The sequence below is a fragment of the Mobula birostris genome, chromosome X, assembly GCF_030028105.1.
Source record: "Mobula birostris isolate sMobBir1 chromosome X, sMobBir1.hap1, whole genome shotgun sequence".
Classification (NCBI taxonomy): domain Eukaryota; kingdom Metazoa; phylum Chordata; class Chondrichthyes; order Myliobatiformes; family Myliobatidae; genus Mobula; species Mobula birostris.
Genome location: NC_092402.1, coordinates 26,381,152 through 26,399,306, shown reverse-complemented (window position 1 = coordinate 26,399,306; position 18,155 = coordinate 26,381,152). Strand labels below are relative to the sequence as shown.

The following is an 18,155-nucleotide window of genomic DNA, read 5'->3' as shown; positions in this document are numbered from 1 at the left end:
TGACTTCCCTTGTTAGCCATGGTTGTGTCATCTTGCCTTTAGAATACTTCTTCCTCTGTGGGATGTATATATTCTGTGCCTTCGGAATTTCTTCCAGAAATTCCAGCCATTGCTATTCTGCCGTCATCCCTACCAGTGTCTTTTCCAATCAATTCTGACCAATTCCTCTCTCATGCCTCTGTAATTCCCTTTACTCCACTGTAATACTGATACACCTGACTTTATTCCTTTAAAGGTCTTATCAAACTCAACAAATCATCAATTAACAAACTCACAGGACAATAATTCCCTTTGTAACATGGACATTTCCTACTTTTGTCACTTCATTTTCTATTTGCCATACCATTTTCAACTCTCTAATTTAGAAATAATCTTGCTTGTTCTTACTTTCTCTAAAGTATTATCAGGATCCTTCTAGAATGCTTGATATCTAAGTTAGTGTCATTTAAGTGTGTCCTCGTTACTTCCGTAGTCTTGAACCATACATCCTGAAGCTGAATTGCATCAAACTTAATTTGTAACTTGGATGTAACTTGGAATGCATGACAAAAGATACTGACTGCAGTTTCAAAGGAAGTTGGGAGGATCATTGCACACTAGTGAGGCAGGATGTTAACTGAGACAGAAACACAGTTCATCAGTTATGTGGCATGAGGGAGAGTAGAATTTACTGGATTGGATGAATTAATTTCATCATTTAAATTCAGTTAAATGTTCTGAAAGAAAAGACAAGGCCAGCTTCATGATGATCAGGGCCCCTAACCATTGTAATATATTGGAATTGGAATTTTTTATTGTTTTCAAATGTACCGAGGCACAGTGACAAGCTTGTCTTGCATACTTTTCATACAGATCACATCACTGCATAGTGCATTGAGATAGTACAAGGTAAAGTGATAATAAAATGCAGAATAAAGTGTAACAGCTACAGAGAAAATGCAGTGCAAGTAGAAAATATGGCTCAAGGTTATAATGAGGCAGATTGTGTGGGCAAGAGATCATCTTGAGAACCATTTAATAGCCTTATAACAGCAGAGTAGAAGCTGTCATTGAGCCTGGTGGTATGTGCTTCCAGGCTTTTGTACCTTCTGCATGATGGGAGAGGGATTAAGAGACAATGTGGCCATTGTGACAGTGGACTGGTGTATGAGTGGGGAGGCTTTGGCTTAAGAGGTTTCGGTGTGAAGAGGTGGAGTAAGTGGCTCAGATGCTGGGAGTGACAGCAACTCTTTAAAAAGGCTTCAGTGAGAAAACACAGGTAAGAACAGTTAAGGTTCTTTTGTTCCTCATCCTTAGTCCTTAATTCTCTGTAGGCAAAATGGCAGTTAGGGCACCTGCAATATGTGGGAAGTCAGGGGACCTCACTGTCTCCCAGACCATGACATCTATGGGAAGTCTAGCCAGGTGCAGTTCCTGACAGACCAGATCAAGGAACTGCAGCTGGATCTGGAAGTACTCAGTATCATCCAGAAAGCTGAGGACTTTATAGATGGGACTTTTATTGAGGTGCAGGTTTCAGATAGATGGTGACCACCAGGAGAATTAAATTGAGTAGGTAGTCAGTGCATGGTTCCCCTGTCGCCATTCCTTTCACTAACTGAAACTGAGGCCCTCTGTCGGTTGGCGTCGACAATGGATATTATTTCTTAGCTGTCTATGATCACTGATATACAAGTCTGGGCAGTATGATATGGAGAGCAAGCTGTTGCCCGTGTAGCAAGCACACCTTTCCATGCAGAGACTGATTCAGTTGCACTAACAGGTGGCAGGAGTTGCCAGTCAACATTGAACTCAACATAGGACTGCCTTAGGGACTCCAGCTCTGGATTTTTCCCTCAGGGTTTACTCCCAAACCCTTCCCCATGAGTGGGTATAGCTGCAAAGCAGAGGTTTGAGATCAGAGTTTTCCTTTTCCTAGATAAGTTTCCAACCACGGCTGACGAACCCCATCTGCCTGAAGCGACTGATTTTAAGGCATCAGAAACCCACCTTTGCCCCTTCTGCTTTCAGTGGAAACAGGTCTGCAGAGCTTAGTAGCTAAGCCACACATGAAGGCCAGGAGCTGGACTTGGTTATCAGAGGCTATTTGAGATGGACGCTATTGGGAGTATTTAATATGCAGTGGGAGCTTATCCTTTACACCATCCCTGGCTGTAATAACCTTAAGGAACCTCTAACTGGTGTTTCTTTTTGGTATACTGTTGAGGGAATGTTCTTTCAGGGGCTAGCAGCAGTAGTCAAATATCTGGCACTGTGACTGGCTTTAAGGCTTAGATGGAAAGTGTACAGACAAACAGAGTGATAGGACACTTGATTATGAGGGGACAGACAAGAGATTCTGTGGCTACAGCAGGGACCAGGATGGTGTGTTGCTTCCTAGGCATCAGAGTCAAGGATATCTCCAGGCTGCTGCAGAAAATTTTCAAAGGGGTGGGCAAACAGCCAGATATTGTTGTACTGAATGGTACAAATGAGACTGGTAGAGCAAGGGGTAGGGTCTTGCAGGGATTCAGATCCTTGGATCACTGAGATCTCTTCTGGGGCTGCAGCAGCCTGCACAAGAGAGATGAGTGGCAGCTGAACTAGAGGGCTACCTATACCCTAGCATGGAAATTTGCTTTTTACCACCAGGAAGGGCTTAAATTAGTTTGCTGTGGGGTGGAACTCAAGACAGCAAAATCAGTGAGAAGATAGGGGTATGTGCAGCAACCGAAGAGTGTAAGCCTAGCAGTCAGGGGATAGCCATGTTTACAATAAAAATATAGATAGAGCACTGCTTTAAGATGCATCTATTTCAATGCATGTGGCTGAGCAGGTAGGGTGGACAATCTAAGGGTGTGGATTGACTTTAGGGACTGAGATATTGTGGTCATAACAGAAATGTGGTTAAGTGAAGAGCAGGATTGTTCCAGGAAACTGATGCTTTGGATGTGTCAGAGGTAAAGGTAAGAGTGAATAGGGTGTTGTCTTTCTGATAAGGGAGGACATAACAACATCCTTAGAGAAGGTATTCTTGTGGAATCATCTATCGAGGCCACAGGTAGAACCCAGAAATAAGATGGGGATTATCACCAAAGCAAGGGCAGCAATTTCCTTCCCAAAAGAGTATGACTGTATGAGAGTAACACACACACAATGCTGGAAGTTCTCAGCAGGCCAGGCCACATCTATGGAATCTTTGAGCATCTAGGAGTTCCTCCATCAGTGTGTCTATATTACTCTGGATTTCCAACATCTGCAGAGTCGCTTGTATTTCTGGTTGAACTGGACAGGATTTCACATCCCTTGTCAGTTTCATGGTCACAATTAATTCTACTAACCTTTCATTCCAGATTTATTAATTTAACAGAAATTATATTCCAGAGCAACTGCAATAAAAACATAAAATTCTGAAAGCATTCAGCAGCTCAGGCAATACCTGTGGAACGAGATAAAGAATGGAGTCACGGGAGCCTGTAGATGCTGGAATTCGCAGGACAAAAGCAAACTACTGGAGAAACTCAGTAGGTCAGGCAGCAGCTGCAGAAGAAATTGGACAGTCAGTATTTCAGGTCAAGATGATGCGTCTGCACTGAAAGATAGGGGGGAGGTAGCCAGTATAAAGAGGTGAGGGGAAGGGGTGGAACAAGAACTGGTAAGTAGATTCAGTTGAGGAAGGGTGATAGGCAGATAGAGGAAGGAAGAGTGGAAATAGTGACAGGTTGAGAGGTAATAGGTGGAGGTAAAGTAGGGCTGCAGATGATGAAAAGCAATGCCCGAGCTACCAAGTTTACTAGATCAGTACATAACTGTATCCATTATATGTGAATCTTTGAACACTGCAGTGCAGTCTCTGAAGTGGTGACTAGCTGATTCTGGCAACTGAGTAAATAGCTGCTACATTCTAATAAATGTTATGGATATCAATGCCAAATGAAACTATTCCTTAACAATTTTGATATACGTCTGCTGGTGTTGATTAAGCAGGCATTAGATTCCTTGAATTGTTTGTAGATTTACAACCATTCACAAGGTAAACACCTTCCGGTGTTAACAGCTGCCTCGTCTTCTTTAACACACAAACCAGCTGCTTCTGAAGAACTACATGGTCTGCCTTTAATAATTGCCATCTGGCCTCGTATTCAAATCAACTCAAATACCTTGGGGTTACAGCAGCCAATCAGCAAACACTGGATTCAGAAATGACCAGATGTCACCCAACAATTAAATGAAAGCAGCTGATGAATCTGTGGGTCTGTGCAAATTGTTGATGCTATAAAGTGTGGTCTAGCTTCATGTGTTCTGTAACAAGGCTCAGCTCTTTGGAAGTAAAGTCACAAGGGGTCATGTAGGATTTCAAACCATAGGTCTGCAGAACAGCTCTTTAAATTCAGTTGTTTAACTACTCATCATTCTTTTCAGTGGGTTTAGATGCTTTGACAATTCCCAGATTTCTGTGTAATGAGTACTTTCATCTGATCGTCTCAGGCACAATTTGTTAATCTATTTAACATTACTCAGGATAAAGGGGAAAAATTCCCAGAAATTCTGAATTCCAAAAGCTATTACATTGTATCTTTTCAAACATTCTTCCACAGAATCTCAAATCTGAGAAACGTCTTTTCTTCCTAACTTCCATTCCCCTTCTGATTTATCACATCAGCTCCTCATCAATTGATCTGTCTCATTCATTGTTCATCCATTCTAGGACTCTTTATTCTAGCTGCCACATTTCAAAAGCTTATTGAAATTGTGGGCAAATAGCATTTCTCAATCAAGTCACCTGTGAATTATTCAATTAGCCCAGCTATCCCATTTTAAGACCACATGGAATAAATAAATACTGAAGGCATTAGCCAAGGCTTTAAAAATGAGTTTTGAAAGCTAAATAACCAAATAGAAGGGAAACAGAAGGGAGCAATTATGAGGTAAGCTCTCTCATAAATGCTAATTCTCTTCACTTAAGTGACCTGTTAATAATCAAGTGATAATTCTCACTATGTAATGTATAAGGATTACACTGGTAGTACAAGGAAGGCTCTTAATTTACCTACTCTTCAAAACTAATATGTGTTATTAACAAGCAACTGTTGCTACTGAAAAATATCATTACTGCAAAGAAAGCGAGAGCTTTGTTATTAAGAGGTTACTTCTCATAGATGGAAACTCTAAACCAATGGATTTTTGCTTCAAGTAAAGGTGCAAATCATTTCAGACTAAGATAGAAGCTTCTACTGTGAAATGGATTGTGATTCCTTGAAACTCTCTGCCCTGTGGATTCTTAGTTGGGGAGCATTAGAGACAAAGATTTATAGATGTTTGGACAGAAAGAAAATCAAGGGAACTGAGCAGTAAGGTGGATTTGAGTTTGATGATTAGTTCTATTACTAAATAGTAGATAAGACCTTATGGCCCACACTTGTTCCTATTTCTATGTACATGTTCCTTTTCTCTTACTGTCACTTTAAAGCATATTTGTAGTTTATTTGCTTCAATGTAATGAAAGTGATTATTTAATGCTTTTATTCAAGCTTTGTTCCTCCTAATCTGACCAGCTATTTACAATCTGCTAAAAGAAATAATAATAAATTCTTGGATGGGTTGTGTACATGAATATTCAGCCATCTGTAGTATTGAATGATTCATGTCTGGACTGTTCCAGGTTGGATCACTAATCTGAGCTGATTTGTTGGGAGCAACAATTTGTGCATCCCAAACAGCAGGGGTTAAAAATGGCTTCTGTGTCTAATTCTGATCAATGCTTCATTTCATGTATAAACCTTGGAATCAGATGCTGTTAAAATAGCCTCCTTAGTTAAACAGCTGAAGTTTAGACCTAAACAGTTAAGAAAGAAGGTTCAATCCCAGCTTCCATCAGCACTTTTGATATAAGCTGAAAGCACTCAAAACAGATTACAGGGGGAATCCCACATGTGAGTTTTTATCTGCAGTAACAGCTATAATAATGTAATAAGCTCCAGTGTCATCAATGAATCTCATTTCCAACCCAATATCATCCATTTCCATACATTTCTCTCTCATGATCCATGATGGAAAGTTGGTGTGAGTGTGCACATATGTGTGGGTGCACACGCGCAAGCATATGTCTGAGTGTGGGTGCGTTTGTATCTAAGTGTGACTGTGTACAAGAGAGACAGACAGAAATAGAGTCCCAAGCACAGCTGTATGTGTTTCTCCATATGCACATTTGTATGTGAGAGAGTACATCTTTCTGATGTGTGTGTTTGTGTGAAGAGAATTCATCTGGTTGCTTTGCAAAGCATGGTTAGATTATTCAGGATCTTACAAGAAGAATGGCCCATCGACATGCTAATGGAATGCAGATGCATGTGAAGCTATGTCATAGGAGAAAAAAGGTTCTTATCAAGACGTTATGTGATTTGATGTTCCAGTGAGCTATTAATCACTTTTTCATAGGTTAGCATCTTACACCTCACAGAGATTTGATCTAGACCAAGTGACCAGCAGTTCAAATCAACTTGATTTGTAGTCACAGCAATGTAGTACTGGGCAGAGCAGTACAGCAACAGGACTGAGTCATTTTTTTCTGCTGGCTGGTCACAGACGGCTGGAAGTAAACTGGACTTGAAGGAACAGCATTTAGTGGCAGGGGAACAGCAAATTATTAAAAGTGAATGGATGCAAATAAAATGTAAAAATAACTTTAAAAAGCTGTGCTTATGCAGTCTTGTGCACCTACTGAGGGCTGGAATCCTAATGAGTTGTACATTTAAACAACATTTTCAAAGATGTGGCTGACATACTCACGTGTCAGGCAGTTCTGGCATTCAAGCTTGGAGACATCTGGTTACAAACTGAGTCCGATGTGATGGGGTTGGTTCTTGCTTTCTAGGAGATTTCACTCCCTGAACTCATAGAGGTTTAATTCCCCAACGTGAAATCTAATGCATTTTAGGCCTCCATTCAAGTGTTGCCACTATCCTGACAATTGTGCGATTGAAAAGATAAATGTCCCTGAGAGTGAGCCTTTATCTGTTAGTTTAATGAACAGAAAAGGCTGAAGGCTGATTTTGGTAGGAACAGACACTGCAGAGCCTCTCTCCCTCTCTCCCTCTCTCCCTCTCTCCCTCTCTCCCTCTCTCCCTCTCTCCCTCTCTCCCTCTCTCCCTCTCTCCCTCTCTCCCTCTCTCCCTCTCTCCCTCTCTCCCTCTCTCCCTCTCTCCCTCTCTCCCTCTCTCCCTCTCTCCCTCTCTCCCTCTCTCCCTCTCTCCCTCTCTCCCTCTCTCCCTCTCTCCCTCTCTCCCTCTCTCCCTCTCCACCAATGATAATTGATGCAGCTCTTTACTTATTCTTATTATAAATTGTATGAATTCCTACTAAATTCCTTCCAAGTAATTTTTTCAGAAATTGACCATGATTTCCATTATCACTTGGAACACTCGATGTAACTCTAACAATGTTAGAAAGGAGATGGAGAGTTTGCAGGTCATTAACCACCCAACCCGTGTGAACTGACTCTCCGTGATGAAGCTGAGCCTCATTTGTCAAGTGCACATTTATTTTCAAATCTCACCTGATATTTGTTTCTGTGATAAATCATTTAGAAACAGCTTTCTCCACACCACCACACTCACACACTCGAACAATACACTAATCCATGGGAAAGCACATAGAGAAAAATGCAATGCAGCTCTTACATAGAAATAGATACATAGAATGATTCAAATATAGAATTACAGGTACGAAAGCATTTAGGAGTACACTTAGGAGCATTGAATGAAAACCATATATAGTTCACTTAAGAGATAATTCAGGTATAGGATTACTTGGTTTGTAAGAGCCAGATATCGAACACAATTATATATGGACACCAATATTGAGCTACTTTTTGAAAAAAAATAGTGCGAAGTATGTTTGCAGCCATTGTTTTATTCAGTTCAGTGTGCAATGCATTATATTGATATACAAACATGATGGTCAAACACCTCAAGCTAAATGTGTTGTCTTCTACTCTACAGAATCAACTTCTTCATAGTCCAGCATGACTAATGGATGCATTTGAAGGTTGGAATCACAAAATTATGTCTTTTTAAGTAACTGCACCATTTCTGTGTTAGTGTTAACTTTAATCTGGATACAACTCAAGCAAATACATTTCCCTCATACAACTCAGTAGAGCTGTGGGAAAATCCACAATGAAATATAACTGTCAATGTCATTTCATCACAGAATTATTAATAAATGAATTATTATTGACTAATGATTAGCACACTTCATCAACTGTAACTAATTTAATTAGCAGTAATCCCTGTTATCACAGCAGTGAGAGTGTACATGTATATTTTAATGTTATTTCCATGGCAAGTAAAAGCAATATGACAAATAAAATAGTCAGCCAGAACATTAACTTTCTCCTCCAATGTAACTTACCCTAATTTAAGAATTACATATTATACACATTTTATGAAATCTGCAGCATTCCTTTTAAAGAGTGCCACATGTATTCACTTTGTGAAAGACATTTTTCCCCACACAACCCAGGTAAATAAACAGCACCCGTTTATTCACCTGAATATTATTATTATCCACTCCAGTTCTACCACTATTGACCATGCTGGATTCTGCTATTCTTATTCGGGAGAGGCTCTCTGTTACTGTTGGGCAGCTCCACCTAATGGCCTGTTTAAGTATTGAGCATTCTTGTTCAAGATATGTTTAATAGATTGATTACTAAACATAGCCAGGCCCCTGAGTTCCCCAAACTCTCATCCCTGGTAAGGAAAATTAGTACTCTAGCCAATGGCTTGAAGAAAATCAGTGCAGTACGTGATGTGACATGGTACTAATCTCATCTTCATCTCCACTCTTCCCTCTAAGCTGCACAAGTGCACGACTGCGCAGTAACTGATATGCTCCCACGCACATGCCCTTTGTTGCCGCACGGCTAGTATTTTCTTTTATATAATGTTAGTATAATTTTGAATTTATGCCAATATAATTTTGAAGTCCATGTTAATATAACTGTGAAATATCTTGTAATGAATAATGTGTTAATGAATATTATCTATAAATGTTCTAAATAATAAATGTGCCACAACCTTTACTTTGAAACATTTTAGAGATTCAACATATTTATATTGTCATTATTTCAAGTTACACACTGTTACAAACTGTAACAATAAACACAGAATGGAAGTCAGTAGCTCATCGATAATAAACAACCGGATGAAAGACGATGCAACCAGTTTTGAATATGGAAAAGAAAATGTGGTACGAATGTGACAAAAAAATCAGCTACTATTACAAACTACAACAAAAGTGTTGCCTCAAAACTATTGGAGCAATATTGTGATTTCAAATTTGTCATTTCTCAGAAAGTTAAGGCTAGCTCAATTAAAACATTCACTGATATGTTGAACTATATACTTTGGAATGAAGAATTTGAAGAACTGTCAATTCTTGTTGACATTGTTGGAACATTTCAAGCTCCTAATGCTGACTGTCAACATGGATTCAGTCTGATGAATTCAATCAAATGTAAATCCAGAAACAGATGAAAAGTGGAACATTTGGATGATCGAGTAAGGATTAATGAGGATTTCTTTCATCTGGATGCAAAGTTTAATCTGGACAATGTTTATAGACAATGGATTTGTAATAAAGGCAGATGAGAAAAGGTTTATGAAAGATGAAAGATTTTCTTTGTGCTGTATTCATTATACCTTTCAATTAACATATAAAATCAAAAATATGTGATTTTTCAATTTTCATTCTGAATATTCATAGTATGCATATTACAAAAATATTTAAAGTACCACACTATTTTCAGGCCGTGTAAAAATGTTCTGCTCAGAGCAATGGTTGGAAAAAAAATCAGAGGGAATGTTGTTCATCTGACTCTCCTTTGTCCCTGGTGGCTCGTTGGAGCCCAGGCTTGGAAAAGCCTGCCCACATCCTCCTCTGTTGGCAAATTATTTTTCTTCATATTCAAATAAAGGACAAGGGCATTACTGGCAAGTCCAGCATTTATGATCCATCGAGGGACAATGTATAAGTTAGTTTAAAGAAGGTAATAACAATCTGTACAAAAACCAGGTAGATGGGAGAAGAAATTGTATCGTGATAATTTTTTTGTTAACTCTCAAAATATTGAAGAGCTCAAAATGTCGTTAGATTTTACATTACCATTTTTTTCATCTCTGATGTTGATTATTTACAGTTTTCATGCAGGACTGACCAGCTAGAGGTTTATATGTTTAGCTGTAATTTCTCAGTTTCTCCACAGAGCACGAGACTCATGGGTCCAATTCCAGAGTCTCACATGCTTAAGGTCCATACCAGGAACTCGGATTTTTTCCAGGGTGAAAAGCCCTGCTGAACTAATATCCTCAAGATTTAAATCCCCATGTTGTCGTAAAAGTCTGCCCAAATCAAACTGAAGTCACAACTATTGGCATAGTGGCAAGCTAGTGTGTGTAGCAGTTAGCACAATCACTTTACAGTGCCACCAATCATCAATTCTCACCACTGTCTGTAAGGAGTTTGTACGCTCTCCCCATGATTGTGTGGGTTTCCTCTGGGTGCTCCGGTTTCCTCCCACATTCGAAAGACAAATAGCTTAGGGTTAGTAAATTGTGGGAATACTATTTTAGTGCTGGAAGCAGGGTGACACTGCGGGTTGCTCTAGAGCAATCCTTGGACTGTGTAGGCCTTTGATGCAGAACAACGTATTTCACTGTATGCTTCGATATTTCAATGTACATGTGTCAAATAAAGATCTCTTTCCCTTCCCTCCCTTCCCTCCCTTCCCGAGTTGTTGCCTCACAGTTCTAGTAACCCAGATTCATTCTTGACTGCTAATGTTGTGATTTCTCCCTGTGACCACATGTGATTTCTCTGGGTGCTCTGGTTTCCTCCCATATACCAAAGGCATGCAAGTTGATAGGTTATTTGGGAGTATCAGTGAATGTTAGAATTTGGTGGGGGATAGGAGGGTTGGGGAGTGAAGGAGATTAGTTTACTGTAAAAGGGTGCTTGAAGGTCACCTGTGGGCTCTGTGAAAATGGTGAGAGATTGAATTACTTGGAATGTAAGTAACTTGTTTCATGAAAGCCGTGAAATAAACTACAGGTACAACATAGGTCCAAGGGAATGTAGGCCTTAATTTGCAAGAAGGTTGGAGTGCAAGAGTAAATAAGTGTTGGTAGAGTTACAAATCATAAACAAAAGAGATTCTGCAGATGCTGGAAATTGTGTGTGTTGCTTGCTGGAGTTGCAATGGGCTTTGGCAAAACATCATCTGGAATATTTCTAAGTGTGGAGAGAGTTAAATTCACATGCATGCCATTGTTCTATGAAAAATCATTTTTAAAACGCATAACACATACTGTCACATCTTGAATCATACTTAAAGCCAAATTTTCTTGTTTCATTGTTTCAAAAATATCCACCCTTTTGCAGAGAAGTTGAATTTACCACTTCAAATCCACACAGATGGTACTTTTCTTTCTATCTTTTCAATTGCCATTACATTGTTAAGATGTTAGACATTTGCTCAAGCTCTGCTGTCTTGATCAATCCTGTGAGAGATTTAATGCCCATATTGCCTAACATCCAACTATGAAATAGGATAATCCAGGATATAATCATTGTATTTCTTTGCAATACAAACCATTAATCTGTCTTTATTTCACAGCAAGGGGGTAGGTACATGGAACATGTCAGTTATGATTAGTCTCATCTAATTCAATCTGTACAGTTTGCCTTTATATAGTGGTACAAATAATACATTTATAATTCTTTGTATATGAAAGGGTTATCATACCCATAATAACCAACAGCTGTCCTACAACCTAGAGGCTATAACAATTGAACTCATTTGAAAGACTGCTGAACCATATATATTAGTTTTCTGCAATCATGTCTGGAAAGGACTTCAGAACATCTTAATCCAGATGTAGTGGGAGATAATTACTGTAATGGATGTCTTATTATTTACAGTTAATTGGGAATATCAAACTCTGATTAATTATCAAATCTCAATTAGTAAGTATCATTGGCCAAAAAAATGCAGTTTGAAACAAAGTGGGGAAAATACATTTGAAAATTCCAATGATCTTTTTTCTGTAAACAACTTCTGTGGAAAAGTGTCAAAAAATCTTGGACTATAAAACGATCTTGAAATTATACATACGTTTGACAGAAATGAATTTTAAATAGATACACCTTTATTTGTTTTTTCTTGTGTGGTGGCTTTATTTACTTTGTTCAGCCAATCAAGTTTCTCTTTTGATTGAGATTCTGCATAGAACACATATATCCAATACAATAATGCAAGGGGAACAGCAAAATTATTAAAACTATCTACAGTAATTAATAAAAATGGGGACAAGATCACAGAATCACAATAACTCCAAATTTGTACTTTGACATCAACTTTATGTAAAACGGATTATTTAAACATTTCAGCTTTTACTCACCCAAAATTGATTCCACTAAATGTTCAAACACACTTCCAAAGAATTTTTGATGTAAACCCAGATGCATTTTTTTCACAAAGAAAAGCTCCAGCCATCAAGCCTTGCCAATAACAGAAAAAACCCAGAAAGTATATTCATATTTAAAGAGAAATGAAGACATTAAACTATTTTCTGAAAGCCAGCTAAACACACAAAGGCTGGGGAAAATTAAAATAATTATTTTTATTTTAACAGTTCATAAAATTATGAATTAAAACCACATTTGAAATAAATGTGGGATCTAGGTTACAGTTCTGATTGATATTTGTTTCAGAAATATACAGTATAAATTCAGTTGAGTGGAATGTTCTGAATTATACATTTTTAGGAAGGATTCTTAGGCTTCCCCAGTTACCTGCTACAATGACAAGCAATGGAAAGATCCATATTGGTTAACTAATTTTAGCTGTAGAGCTGGCTACAGCAGAATGGCAGGAACTTGTCAAAAAACTTTGATATACTGCAATTTATTCCCAGCATGGTAAATTCGCTCAGGTTGCTTTGTGGCATTCAATTGTGAAATATTCTAATGGTAGATCATTTCAAACATTGCCCACTTATCCATGTTTATCAATGAATATAAAGTCATCCTTGTGTCTGCTTCCGACTGTTATTTCAAGGAAGTGGAATATGTTGCACAATGTAGTCATGAGTTTCAAAAGTATTAATTCCTACAGAGGTGTTGATTCTCCTGAGCTAGATTGGCAAACCCCACAAAGACAGTACTATAATTCAGGTCCAAGACTGTAACTGTGAGGTAGCTACTCTATTAGCCACAAGACCGTGTCACTTTGGAAATAGATAAAGATTTCCCTGTCACTCCAAAAAAAAATTGGAACAGAATAAATAAAGGGAACAAGAAGCAAAATAGTTTGAATAATATGCAATACAATTAACCTTCAAGGGACTAAACGGCCCACTGCTGTTCCAATGTTCTTTTCTGAATTGAACTGCCTAAATAACCCTTTAATAATGCTGATCCATTCATAGGCTTATTTCACGAAACTAATGATCTATTTTACCCTGCATTGTAACAGCTTTTGGCTTCATATACAATTGAGAAGAATTTCACATCAATCAGACTTCATTGTCACTGTGACTAAACCTTAAGAAAGTCAGTGAAACTCTTTTCTATGTAAAGCATCAAATAAAGAAGATAACTGTGTAAATATAATGCAACAATTTAATCTTCAGATTTGGATAACGTTAATCCAGTTCAGAATTCACTTTTAAGGTTTATTTATTTCACTTTTATGGTTTATGTTAATTGAACCCCTGATTGAAATACTGCCAAATAATTCATTTCAAGAGATCCATCATCACTGAGGTGGCTGATGGAAATACATTTGTCATCAGCAAGGTGTAAAGGGGAATACATTATTCAAAGATTTAAATGTCACTTGACTTGTGTGGCATTCAGAACTGACACTCGGAAATGATTTTGCTCATTACCATTTCAGTTGGTAAATACAAAATGGTTTGGGAATTCCAGGTGCGTAGATAACCTCCCATTGCCAGTTAAAATGGACAGGAAAATTTAATCTGAAAAGGCAATCAAATTGCTCTATATGGATGAAAATATTCAACCTATTTTTATTGTCATCTCTGGTGATTCACTGTCCAAATAATGCGTGCTAATAATAATAATATGATGGTAAGTGGTTGGAAGAAAAGACTGAAACTGACAGTATACTGAAACTATATTATGATACATACTTACAGAAAGTATCTATATACACCAAGAGTCTCATAATATGTATATACCACCACTTTATCACCATAGTAAAACAAAACAATTGTGGCCCAGTATCATCATCAGTACGATGATATTACGAGGTTCGCCAAAACCAAGAAAATTAAGGAATCCTCTGGGGAATCCTCTTGCTCTGGTTTGAAATTTTAGCCAGTACAATGTAACTACAACCTCAATATCTCAATTCAGACACTTTATCCGATTATGTCACAAATGTTGTTTTAAAAAAAGAACCAGTCCTGAATTAAGATAGAATTAAGTAGGTTATAATTAATCCCAAATTATTTATAGTGCTTACTAAAGCAATAATAGGCGCTGGAATTAAATAGCTCGTGCTTTTCCTCTTAATGGCCTATATTTTACGATGTAGGGACGCTCTTTATATCACTCACATCCAGCTAGTCTGTAAACGGCACCCCAGGAATTCTCAGTAGTAACCCAAATCCTATCTGAAATGTCCAGACGTGCGGTGACGCTACAAACATCTTTTGGCTCAGGATGGACCTTCCTACGTGAAGAATCGGCTACTGATGATCGGCCAATGAGTTCGCCCCAAGGAACCGATGCTTTCGGGTGGGGGTAATGTAATGTGGTAAGGAGATACAGAGGGAAAAGGCTTATGAAAACACTACACCGCCACCTCGCTCCGTCCATGGGTTCCTCGTCCCCGGTCAACTCCGAAACCTGAAGATTTAACCCTTAAGAGTTTTTACTATGCTGCTCCTTCGGATAGACAACCGAGCTGTCAAACAGTCAAGGAGCACAACAGGGCACAGGCTGATGGACAAAGAGGTGAACTTTCAACCACGGAGGTCCAAACTGACGGAGAACATTAGTACAGACTGAAGTTGGTGATTCCAGTGATGCCAGGTTAAATAGGACAAATGAGACATCCGTTCCCTTCCAAAGGATCGGACCCCATTGCCCGAGACCACAAGCAGCTTGTGAGTCAGGTCGGGGCGTCAATAAAGCGCACCAGCTTGGTATATCGGAGGAGAGGGTGAGCATGGAATGGTCCACAGGATGCACCACGACTTCCCATAGCCAGAGCCACCTGCCGCGCTTAAACCCCATCCCCCTCCTAATGCATGGCTACAAACATCGCTGTCTCGGCAATGGGCGCATGTCTAGTACAGCAGCCCGGAACTGCGATCCGAATTGCAATACAGAAACTCCCAAATGAAACTTTAACTCTCAAAACCCAGAAAAACTGCCAGTGATCGCACTGCAGGGGTTTCAACGACTAGGAGGGTTCACACCTCTGCCTGGATCCCTCTCAACCCGCTCCCTCACAAGAGATCGAAATGAATCGATTTAGTGCTGTGGAAAGTCAGAGCAATCCCGACTCCAGGCACGACCTACTCGAGTTTGATTCTAAGAATTCACTGATTTCAAACATTCAAAGCTATTTGTTTTAAACTTTTTGTCTGGTGTGTGTGGAAATCGCAGCAGACACGATCTGGTTCAGTTGAAAATAGGTGGGTCGAACAAACCGCGGCGCGGTTGCACTGATACCGTCCGCAGAAGTTGGCGGCTCGCCGCCGGTGATCAGATGGAACGGACGGCGTTTTCACCACCTACCGGTAACTCTGGGCTCTCTTACCAGGTGCAGGCTGCGATGAAGGAGCAGGACAACGCACCAGTGCTGGGCTCGCATCTTCATTCCAACTCGCTGCCTCTTCCGCTGTGGCTTCTTTCACAGGTGGTACCTGGTATCCAGATTGCACACAAACGACAAGGTGGGCGCAGGCGGACGGGGAATTATCCATTCCATCATCACGCAGCTTCAAGAACACACAGGCAAAGCACTTGACCCTTTAAAGTAGGTGGGTCTGAGGCAGAGTTTGTTCCTCTCTAGTAATTTCTCCGAACCTTGCCTGCGAGGCGAAGATGTACAGAGCCAATTGCGAGTCAGTACTCCCACCTTTAACATTCAGCCTAAGTCCCATCTCTCCCTTTACAGCCAAACTCATACACAGCGTGCTGGATCATCACTGGATCCCCGAGGTGTCTCGCTCAATGATCTCAGCACCTGATTGGCGCTTTAACTGGCAGCTGGGGACCTGCGAAACCAATAGTTTTACTCTTGTTTTTACTTCTCAACACTCTGGAGCAAGTGTACAAGACCTGGAGGAGGCGATTCCACTCAAAGTTGTTCCGTAATTACAAGACGTTGCCAAATTTATATACTTTCCACGTGATCACATAATGGTGTCAAGACAATTCACAGAGAAAGATTGCATGAAAGTTAGTGGTCTGTCTAAATATAGAATCTATTAAAATAATTTGTTCCTGTAGAAAATTTGAGAAAAAAGATGTGGGAGATTTCAAAGCGCAATTCATCAAAAGTTTCTTGAGGGGTTTGACGTTAGGTGTTAAAGACTGAGAGTGAGCAGCGCGGTTCGTTTGAAATCTCCTGTTCATTTTCGGAAAAGGGCGTTCACATCCCTGAGCAGCGGGCACGCGTGTCAGACTTCAGAGTTCAGTCTGAGCATTTAATCATCATATACTGCTTTTCTAACCAGCTCATAGTTCTTTCTAAATTCGGGATTCGAGTATCCTTCAATGGCTGCCTTTTACTGATCATTGAAACCATCGCAGGATCTCACTTTATGACAGCAAATCTAATCCAACTAATCCACTCTACGTATCTAACTGAATCAGTCCGCGTTGACCTCCATGATATTACCACAGCACAGACTGTCAATCAGATTGGAGCAGATAGTTTTTATAATCGCAATTTAAATTGATGAATTCAGTTTAAGCATTCGGGAGAGTTTGCGGCACTTTAATATGAACAGAGGTTTCAAGTGATTATCAGAGCGCTGTGTTGAAAAATGAACTGTATCCGAAAGTTTAGCAGTAAACATGCCACAGTGTGGAGGTGAAATGAGCGCTTGCTGTTATCTTTCTCGGTCACTGAATATCAACAGTTCTCTCGCTAACTACAAGCTGCCGGTGGGAGAGCGCCTAACACCCGTGGCAACGGGTCATTCCTTCACACTAGCTTTATTTATGGCGTGAATTCTTTGGTATCTAGCTTCTAGTATTCAGGTAGGTAAATGGACACGAAATGACCCATTCCATCAACTCTTAGCCCCAGGTACACCAATAGACGCCCTTCTCTGAAGTTGCAAGTTCACCCTCACCCAGAGGAAAACCCAAACCACCGTCGACTTTTCAGATATATCACTCCCCCAGGTACAATCTGATGTGTATCGTAGGATCGACGCACCTCCCTGGAGCATTCAGTGCCACATTTTTTACCAGAGTTTCTACTCACTTTACAGCCAAGTGCAGTCAGCAATTCTCAACAATTCACTTCAAGCACCCGTGTTGCAAACTATCCTCTTCGCCTTGTTTTCGTCTATTCAGTCACCGTGTGGTCAGAAGATCTTAAAACAAGTTTTGTCAAGTGCACATTTTCCAAAATTTATTTTTTTCCATACTAAAGGACCTAATAAATTTGCAGTAGAAAGCAAAACAGAGAGCGTTGGCAGCATTCGGTTGGTCCGGGTGTAGCTGTTGGGAGATAACCTTCAGTTAAAATCAATACAAACTAGAATTCTCCGCAAAGATCTGCGGATATCAGGACAACTGAAACATTCAAAACCAGGGTCATTCTGTTAATGTTAAGGCGGATGTGTCCGGAATATGGAGCACAGCGGACTAAAGAATGGAACAAATCAACCACGGAGAAAATGAAACAAAAACAAAAGACCTCCTTCTGTACTCCTTTTGCTTTGTTTCCTTGCGATTATGTTAGTCATTTTGAACTGGAAAGTTTCAAAGACAGGACACTCAAATATGAGTGCAGTAGAATTCTAAACAAAAACAACGTTGAAAGGAAAGGCACAACGCCTTGAACTCAATACAGATCTTAGCTAGGCTTTAGGGACTTAGTAACACCAAAACGTGATGAA

The 18,155-nt window shown here is 39.6% G+C and overlaps 1 protein-coding gene across 1 annotated transcript in view; it reads right to left on the bottom strand.

Moving 5' to 3' along the window:
- LOC140191445 (neurexophilin-1) overlaps positions 1–15,963 on the bottom strand; it is a 76,338-nt gene extending 60,375 nt beyond the window's left edge. The window contains exon 1 of the mRNA XM_072248863.1: positions 15,836–15,963. Within this exon, the coding sequence (XP_072104964.1) occupies positions 15,836–15,895 (60 nt within the window). The 5' untranslated portion in view covers positions 15,896–15,963. The remainder of the gene's footprint in view (positions 1–15,835) is intronic.
- Between the last annotated feature and the right edge of the window lie 2,192 nt (positions 15,964–18,155).